Below are 10,241 nucleotides of genomic sequence, written 5' to 3' on the forward strand. Positions count from 1 at the left end.
CTAGCCCTCTGAACAGGGTCTGTGTCTGGGGGTCAGCGGCTCCATCTCCAGCACCAGGTCCTTTGGTCGTGGCCCCTTGTTCAGCTCCACCACCCGAGGGACCACCGTGGACCAGCGATCTGCAGCCCAATGGAGAACAAAACGCTTACTGACAGTATTGGCCTTGACCTTATGTGTACCATGAATACTGGAGCTCTTCATCTTCCATAGAGAACACAGTAAAAGAGTCTCACCTCTCCTCAGGCCCCGGACTGTCTGCTGCACACCATAGGATTGGTAGGTCTCATTCTTGCCTGGGTCTTCATTGATTATTCCCAGGTTCTGATTCCAATGGCTCCAGTTAACCTCATCCACCCTGAAATGACAACAGCAGACGTAAAGACCCTGGCTTAATGACTCAACACAACACCCAGAGAAATGCCTTGTACCTGAAGCACCAGCGTCGGTCCGGAGTTCCATCCCAGTTCTTCCCCACTGTTACCATCTCCCCGGCCCGGAAGGACCTCCGTAAGCACAGCGGGAAGGAGCGCTCAATGTCCAGGATGGTTGTAGCCCACTGTCAACCAACACGTTCTGTATTAGTGTTACTGATTTAATCATTTCATCTGACCTTAGTTGACCAACTGTACAGACAGTAAGTTAGCTGGACATCACTTTAACAGCCTCCACCCCCCCCCGGTACCTGCAGTTTCCAGATCTTCTTGCTCTCCTTGGACACCTGGCTCACCGTCTCCCCCATCAGAGCGATCAACATGTTAAGCAGCAGGACAAAGGTGAGGATGATGTAAGTGACTAGCAGGATGAGGAAGACAGCTGGGTACTGGGCATTGCCAATCATGTCCAGCTCTCCCATCCCGATGGTCAGCTTAAACAGGTCCAGCAGGAAGTTACTGAAGGTGTTTGTGTCCCTGCACTGGGGGTAGGTGGGGCAGCCCCCCTCCTCTGGACAGTCTGTGCCCGGTGGAGGACACACCGTCAGGAGGGACACCAGAGCTGGGGGGGAGATGGGAGAATGAGGGTTAGGGTTAGGGTTAGGGTCAGGAGGGACACCAGAGCTGGGGGGGAGATGGGAGAATGAGGGGATATTTTACGTACCAGTTTCTCTATGTACAGTATGATATGACAGAGTAAGCAGAATGCTGTACCTGAGGCGTATCCAATCATGAACACTGTACCTGAGGCGTATCCAATCATGAACACTGTACCTGAGGCGTATCCAATCATGAACAGCACGTAGACGAGCAGAAATCTGAACAGGTCTTTGAAGAGAATCTGAGACCCAAAAGGACACAATGCATTTAGTGTACACATCATTTCATTCCTTATTTCAAATTCAATGTGACGAGTTTCCTGATCAAGGTCTGACCTTCTGTATCATGATGCTGTAGGTACCAGTGAGCTTCAGGCCTCTGGTGAAGTAAAGCGTATTCATCCAGCCAAGGACCAGCGCAAACACCATCACAGACACGTAGGCCTCGATGCCAGACAGGTAGAGCGCTGCAGTGACTATCACCAGCACAGAGTAGATGAAGCTGAAGAAAAGAGGACTGGTGTTATTTTCAGTATGAAGGAATGTCATTTGCCATTTAATACCATGTAGGCCTCAAAGACCCAGTGCTAATGACTAAAACAAACATGGTTGTGAGCAGTGCTCAACATCCTCTGTTCTTTGTTTGGATCATGGGTTTAATTAAAGAAGATGTAAACTATAAAACATGCCAGGGAGGGGGTTGTGGAATTAATTAGACGGCTCAATTAAAAAGGATGAGAAATTAGCCTGGGGTACAAGTCAGAGAAAGCTACAGAGGAGGTTAAATGGGGGAGCAGGGGAGAAGGGGGGGCTGGAGTCTTACTAGAGCAGTTGAAAGGAGCCATCAATAAATAAAGACTTCACCCCGGGGCACTTCTTCTGGAAGAGGTCCTTAATCTACAAAGAGGGGAGAGAGACATTTTGATATTGCCAACAAAGACACTTCAGATTTGAGGCTTGACACAAGAAAGAGGGAGGGAGACAAGCAACAAAAGGAAAGAGAAGAACAAGATAGAGCAGAGTGAAGATAGGTTTTATAAGATAGTGAAAGTGTATATGGGGTATATAGGTTAGACGAGAATAAACTTCATATTCTGAGTGATCTTTTAAAAAGCACTGAGTTCTCATAGACGGAACATGAAAGGCGGATCTGAAAGGACGGTTCCACCGGGGGGAAGCTGCAGTGCCTACAGTCGACTCACGTTGGTGAGGAAGAAGAAGACTCCAGAGGCCAGGGTGATGATCTCCCCCCCCAGCCGCAGGTAGTCTGTGGAGGAGGTGTAGGGGTATGGAGGCTGCGCAGGGACACACAGAGTTAAAGGCTTACTGGTGACACACATACAGTATACACCCTTACACCATCTCCATAGTATCATATGTCTGATGCAGGTTGTGCGCACACACCACGGTTCCCTGTGCTGGGCGGTAGTAGGCCACCAGGGTGAAGATGATCATGGTCACCAGGTAGGACACCACACTGATGTAGAAGGTGACAGCAGCAAATTTCTGCCACTTGGTCCGCAGCAGCTCGTTGATGGGTTCCACTGCCAGCATCTCATGGCGATTCTAGCAACAGTAAGGATGCATGAACTCAGGAAATCATAATATGTGTAATGCCTGTTTATTGTTCACTCTGGATTTTAGGGGGTATTAACATTCTGCTCATAACACTTTCTATCACTGAGAGAAAGACCAAAATGAACATGGGGCCCCTGTCTCTCCATCCGAAACGACTCCAGCATTCCTCCTTCCCCGGACTTTCTCTCTCACCCACTCACACACACAACCTCACCCGCCCTGCCCGCCTCACCTCGATACGGCTGTTGTAGACCAGGATCTCCAACACGGACACTTCCTCTCCGCAGGTGTCCAGGGAGGAGAGGTCATACAGGGATGAGTACACAGGGCCGTATGCCCAGTCCTTGAACTTGCGGGAGAGGTGACGTGCCTCCTCATCCTTGATCTCCCTGCGGATGATGTGCTGGAACACCTGGAGGGAATAGAGAACAATACTGAGCCTCTCATTTCTCACCACGCAGTCAATCCATCTATCTCAGCTCCGGGCCGGTCTTAACTTCCGGTCTTAACAGGACTTCACTTTCAATTCAGGTTCCTTTTACACAGTGACATGTGATCATTCTGACCCCAATCTTTCCCAGCTTGGCGGCCATCATGAGCGGGGACATCCCGTCGTTGTTGAGAACCTTCTCCAGGCTGCAGTCTGGGTAGAGTTTGGCGCTCTTGATGAGCAGCAGGTCGTACATCTTGGTGAGGAAGCGGGTGTTGTCTCGGGTGTTGTCTGCGATGTGTACGAGGGCGTGCAGCACCGTGTTCCCCCGGGAGTCCTGTCGGCGCAGATCTGCCTTCTTGTGGGCATTGTTAGTCAGGTAGTGCACCATGTCAGGCTGGTTAGTGCAGGCCGCCAGGGACAGAGGCAGCTCACCTGGCCATCGACACACACAGCAAGCTCATCACACACAGGGAAGCCAGCTCTGAGAACACACTCACTCTGGGGGGAGACACAGTGAATCTTCACAGGAAGTAAGTCAGTGAGGAATTGTAACTGCTTTCAACATGTATTTGCAAGGCTTACTATATATGGATCAAAGATTTGACTTAAATCCTTGCAATGAAAAGAACACAATTAGCACAATTGTTTGAGGGAGGGGCCCGCTGAGACCAGTGTGCCAAAAGCAGCTGCTGAAAAGGAGCTGTTGCCATGGGTGACAGAGTAATCTGTCACCTCATATAGAAACGCTCCTCTTCATGGATTTGCACGGGTGCTTGCGGAGGGTTAGCTTGAGTGCTAAATCACATTAGTCGTCAGCTCTGCCAGGTTCCTGTTCACCTCAGCGTAAAGCTCCGCAGCTAATTACTCACACTGTGCTCAGACACACTGGGTTTGGGAGTGACAGCCATGCTTAGTGCAAATGGAAATCATCCCCTGGGTGATGAGCATTGAACACAACGTCTTCATGTAATAATAGTAGGAAGAGGGTTCTTAGGAAACAATTGCGTACTGAAACCTCCTCTCTTTCTAACTATGGCTCCATCTCTTTCTAACTATGGCTCTGTCTCGGCTTCTCTCCTTCCTCCACAGTAACTTTATTGAACTCAAGGTGGAAGGTCATTTTGTTGAGGTGAATGACACACTTTATGTGCTGTGTCTGGAATGTTGGGTTCAGTGATGAAAAACTCTCCTGTCAGCAGAGGGCAGTATAGAGTTAAAGGTTTTAGGTGGAGGCCTTCAGTCAATGAACTCTTGGCTAGCAACCTCTGTGAGATCAGCAAAGCAGTGGGCAGGCCATCAGAGGGTTAGGGTGGCTGGGAATATGACATTATTTGCACTATTCTGACTGTTTGCCCAGCCAAAACTTTCCACGTAAAAAGGGAAGGGTGGGGTTTTATGTAATTTCATTCTACCATGGCAACTGAGCAGCTTAACACTTTTTAAAGCTGTTTTCCCTCCAAGTTACCTTACCATACAGCTATCCAATCTTACATCTCATAGCCTCACACATTAACCACAAGGACACGCTCCCATTTCAACGCCTTGTGACATACCGGTAAGAATGTCTTTCAAAGTCGAAAGACAACTTTGAAAGTCTATCACTCAAAGACACCCTGAGCCAACATTTGAATTACATCATGCTGGTGGTAACTATGACTCTGTCATGGAAAACTACAGACCTATCATTAAAAACTCATGAGGCATAGAATATTACTTTTCCAGGATTGAAGGACCGCCAAGCTTCAATAACAAACTAGGGCATGCACTATATTACACAATGGACAGATAACTAGAAAGATGACCTCAAACTGTTTCTATCTTCCTATAAATTTGATTAAAACAATTTTTATAAATGTTTTGATACATTTTGATTGATTAATTGATTGATTGATTGATTGACAGAAGATTGATTTCATTCCAAATTTGACAGTATGTCTTACCAAAGTAGAAGTAGCCCCCCTCGTCTCTGGGCTGGAAGAAGCGCCCCCTGGCCTGGGCGTGGACGTCGGCCCCTTGCTCCACCAGCAGCTCCACATACTGCTTACAGCGCCTCTCGATGGCGATGTGGAGCGCCGTCTGGCCTGGAGCCAAAACACCCAGACCCATTCAAGTCACACACGCTTCCCTCTGATTCAACATCTATGGGATGTTACATCAAAATTGCTTCCATATGTGTGCGTCCATGTGTGTGTGTGTGTGTGTGTGTGTGTGTGTGTCTGTGTGTGTGTGTGTGTGCGTGCGTGTGTGCGGAGGTGGGTACAGGGATTTTTGTTGAAACAGAGAGATTCCGAACTAGGAAAGCCTGGTCTCACCGAGGTTACAGTGGAGGTTATATTATTTGGTCTGTTATTATTAACTGACTCCTGCCCTCTACAGTGGAAGGTGTACCAGAGGTCTTTAACAAACACACAGTAACAGAGTCACCTCCAACCAGTCTCTCCACCGAGGCTCAAAGATCATCTACCCGTCTCTCTGTGTTTCTGCCAACAATCTTTGTGGTAACCAAGGTGATGTGAGTAAATAAAACTAATTAAAAAGCCAATAAAGGAGGCCCTGGTTTGTATATACAGAGCTGTGAATAGCCAGGTTCATACACAGATATTCTCCCTGGCCTGTATGTTCATTAAGGCTGTGCCAACAGCATGGAGACCACATGGCTACCACTGACCCCTTAGCAACACCATCTGTCCACTTCAATACTGTAGGAGGACAACGTGAGACTTACTGGCAAAAGTGTGAAATCACATGCTTAACAGTAACAGTAAATGCTAATTGAAAGCATTTATACAAAAATGTCTGACACATAAGTCATGTTGTGCGTACTTAACTCAGCACTTAACTCTTTCCAGTATTGCAACATTGTCTAGATGTGGCTTGGTCAGTTCTTCAGAATTTCCTGCGCCAGCTGAATTGAAATGTGGTGTAGGAAGTTTAACCAAGGCCCAGGCGGAGTGTGAGAGAGCCAGGGAGGTCAGTGTGTCTCCCTCCTCGTCCTGGAGAGAGAGCTACAGGGGAGGTCTGGGGATCGGACCACCGTCCTCCAGGAACACGCTTAATCAAAGGTCAGGAGACGCCTTCAACATGAAGCTTAAAATATATCTCTTGTTTTTTCTTTTAATTTTACTTTAGATCAGGTTTATTGTGATTGATTATTATTATTATTATTATTATTATTATTATTATTATTATTATTATTATTATTATTTGATACTAATTGTAATTCTGTTTATTATTATTATTATTATTGGTCAGGAGGCCCTAGAGAGAGAGAGGTGGTCCAACCTGCCTGACCCAAGGTGAGCAGGAGGAGTCTAGCACCCAGTGGGTTGTGGATGTGGGGGCGCTGAGGTAGGAGCTCCTGCAGGCTACCCATGCTCTAGAGGAGCTCAGGGGCAGGGAGGGGCAGGGAGGGGCAGGGAGGGGCAGACGAGCCAAGGACAGGCGGAGAAACAGGGTTTGGAAGAGGAGGCATGTGGATGTCCAACAACCCTTACCCCTACACCAGGGGAGGCATGTGGATGTCCAACAACCCTTACCCCTACACCAGGGGAGGCATGTGGATGTCCAACAACCCTTAACCCTACACCAGGGGAGGCATGTGGATGTCCAACAACCCTTACCCCTACACCAGGGGAGGCATGTGGAGGTAGAAACCAGGGGAGGCATGTGGATGTCCAAGGCTCTGTCCAATAACAGTCCTTACCCCTACACCAGGGGAGGCATGTGGAGGTAGAAACCGGGGGAGGGGCTCATTGTAATGCAATAAAATGGAATGAGGATTGGTATCATACACAAAAAAAGAATCCTAATGTGATGTTTCCACATATCCTGTATACCTTGTTTATAAAAAAGTGGCTTGGATTTCAGTTCTTCTGAATTTCACTGCAGATGATTCTCAACATAAATTGTGCCAAGTATGTTGAATTAAAGGTGCATGAGCTTTAAAGGCAAAGCTGCCAATTTTGACATGAAAATGTGCTTGACAAAAGCATATTTTTGTTGGCCTCTCAAACCACACAAACAATTTGCATACTTCGCTGGTACCTCCCATATACTGTACTGAGGAGCGTTTGCATAGGAGACTGAGGGAGGGGCAGGGGAGGATAGAGGGAGGAGCCATAGAATGCCATAGAATGAACATACACTATAAGATAATGACATGTATATCAAACTGTGGGGATAAGGGCCTTGATGGTACATACAACTATCTCACCAGTCTAATAATTCTACTAGCTATTTCTGAGAAGGACCAACATACAGGGACAGCTTACCTCTGTAATACACATCTCTGAAGGGGGTGTTGATAAACTCCCGGAGGTTGCCTGTCTGCTCTGCAATCTCCACCAGCAGAGGGATGGTGTCATTTTGACCACTGTACAGGTTCAGCAGAGCTTTGGGTAAGCATGTTTTACCTGTGGAAGGTTCTGGAAGAAAATAAAACAAAAGGAATCGGTGATGGGGATTTCAGGGAGGATAATGCTTAATGCTGAGAGAGGAACTCCCTTGAAATACCCCATGAAACATTATTTCCAGTTGTGGACTTGGAGGGAAATGGTTAGGGGGTCCTGACAGAAAACAGGCGGAAATAGAGTACAATGAAAAGACAGATGATAAATCACTGAGGTAAGATAAGAGAGGAAATGGAAGCAAGTGTAAAACTTTACTGAAGATGGAGAAACATCACTTCATGTTTCACAGCATCCACTAATCATCAAAAACAGAGCTGCCAAACATGGGGGTCAAGTCAGTCGACTCCTGACTGTTTACTTTCAGTCTGAGTCTTTCAAATAGTCTGTCAAGCCCATTTCTGTTTCTTTCTCCTGAGGAGACAGTTTGTCGTGATTTCTCTCTCCTCTCTGTTATACTTCCCACAAAGCCTCCCCAAAGCAGACAGGAAGCTGCCCTTGGACCCGCCCCTGAAAGGACAAAAGCTCTGAAATCACAATAGCTTCCTTCTCCCAGCTCAGTGGAGCCAAAACCAACAGGCCAGAGAGCAGGGGAATACTCAGAGAATAATCTCAGAAAATAATGACAGAGAGTGTATTCCCTAGGAGGAGAAGGAAAGGGCTCTTTAGAAATGTTTAATCACAAATGACAAAGCAACGACAAAACTTCAGGTTGACAAGTACAGTGACTGAGTGTCAATCACAGCAGTGTGAGCAAAAAAGCTTGTATTTTCCTTAGTTTGCTACTTTAAAAAGGTGACATACAGTATTTGCAACATATTTTAATGCTATTCTATTTCCTAGAAAAGCGTGTGTCAAGCCCGACCTCCCCTTCAACACAACATAAACACACTTATTTATCTCTTCCTCAAACTTTCTACGTTTGTCTGTGAAAGCTGACAAGGCTCGTTTGGTAGACTGGAGATATTTGGCACCAGGGCTCCCACCATCTCACCTTTAAACTCCTCATCGGTCAGCCGCTTCTCTTGACCCTGCAGGTACTCCAGCAGGCCTGCCAGGGCGTCTGGGTCCGCCCGCGACACGCCATCAAAGAGAAGTGTGCGGTTAAACACCTTCAGCACCTTCGGGGGGTCCGAGGCCGGACCTTCATCATAGGACACCTCAGTCTTACTGTGCAGGACGACACAGAAGTCCCTCAATGTTGCATAACTGAATGTACATTTTGATTGTCAATTAAATGTTTATGTCAGTGCTTGGATACAACATGGAACACAAACAGAAGGTGAGGATGGTACGATAAGACCATGTTGAAAGACAAACCCCCTCAAAATGAACTGACTCAGTGTTCCACTCCCTATTCCTCAGCTACCAAATACATAGCCCTCACTGTGCTTGGGACAGGTAGGGAGGCCAGGAACAGGCTGCAACGGTCTAAATATGACCTCAACGGCTGGGGAGGAAACAACAACACAGTCTCTGTTAGATCTGTGAGAGGCTGGCTGTGTACTACAGTACCACACCTCAGGGACACACCTCAGGGACACACCTCTGTCTAAACACAGGGGCACCTCTCTTTTTCTAATGATTAACTTTTTCCAAGCAGAGCCTTTTATTAATGAAAAGTGTTTTACGTTTCACTTTTACTAGAAGAGGCAAGAAGGAGGGAATGCATACCCTGATGTTACAAACCTCTCCAAAACCAAAGCAGCTTTGATTTAAGTTTAAAGTAATAATCCCTATTGTGGTAGAGACATGACTGCCTGATCCTTGTACAAACCTTCTGGTGTGTCTGTCGGCATCCTGGAAATGATCTATACGCTATACGCTATATCTAATGATCTATACACTATATCTAATGATCTATACACTATATCTAATCCAAACACATGTATCAACAGTCTAGGCCTCATGTGTTTGCAAACCCCACATCCCCGCCACCTCTGTGGCTCCATTTAGAACCAGTTGTGTGTCCAAAGAGCAGGCCCCCCCCTCACCCCCCCCCCTCACCCCCCCCCCCCCCTCACCCTCACCCTCACCCTCGTGGGAGCTTCTTCCTCCGTCGTTTCTGGTTGTTGTTGTGCCTGTAGGTGCCGTAGTCAAAGAGGGAGTCCATGGGAGCTTTCTTGGGGCCGGGCGCCACGGGTGACTCATAGATGGAAGACTCCAGCAGGTCCTTGGGGTTAGAGATGCCCTTCTTGAAGGCACCCTGGAACTTCATGCGCAGGTTGGGTCTGCTGTCCCCAGGCTGACCAGGCCGGGCAGAGTCCTGGGCTGAGTCCTGGGCTGAGTCCTGGGCTGAGTCCTGGGCTGTGTCCTGGCCTGGGTACTGTAGTGATAAGGAGCCATCCTCATTTTCAAACAGGTCTGCCAGCGCTGACAGAGGGAATGCAGCATCACTCTCAGGCTGGCCATCCCCATCACCGCCCATCTGTGCCTGTCACGGTGATGCGACACCTTCTCAGAAGAGTGGTAGCAGAGCGGCCCTTAAGAAACACCACAACAAAACATGTGTCAATCCACACAGGTCAGTTCTTCACGGGAAACCAAAGGCATAGCTTGGAACAGAAGGGAGGCATTGCACTCACATTTAGTCTCACTTAGCTACGAATTGCCTGAACGAACCATAACTTATTATTCTAAACACAAATAAATGAGCAATTTATTTGGCTATTTGGCTGATTTGACTCTCGACTTCAGAATGTGAGTGTTCTGTATCTGAGGTCAGCTGACCAGACGTGTGGGTGGAGGGCTGCCATTCAGCTCATCTGTGGACATGCCACAGGATGTCTTCCAG

General features: G+C 47.5%; 1 protein-coding gene across 1 annotated transcript; it reads right to left on the reverse strand.

The window, feature by feature from the left end:
- Nucleotides 1-9,875, reverse strand: trpv4 (transient receptor potential cation channel, subfamily V, member 4; the record flags this gene model as incomplete). Its single annotated transcript, XM_083674036.1, has 15 exons — nt 1-119; nt 234-355; nt 429-556; nt 683-993; nt 1,206-1,272; nt 1,367-1,532; nt 1,854-1,927; nt 2,233-2,325; nt 2,438-2,596; nt 2,841-3,020; nt 3,175-3,473; nt 4,982-5,122; nt 7,313-7,465; nt 8,442-8,617; nt 9,484-9,875. The coding sequence occupies 15 exons, from the start codon at nt 9,873-9,875 to the stop codon at nt 1-3; spliced, it is 2,580 nt and encodes an 859-aa protein (XP_083530162.1).
- Between the last annotated feature and the right edge of the window lie 366 nt (nt 9,876-10,241).

The sequence above is a fragment of the Argentina silus genome (assembly GCF_951799395.1).
Source record: "Argentina silus genome assembly, chromosome: 7".
NCBI lineage: Eukaryota > Metazoa > Chordata > Actinopteri > Argentiniformes > Argentinidae > Argentina > Argentina silus.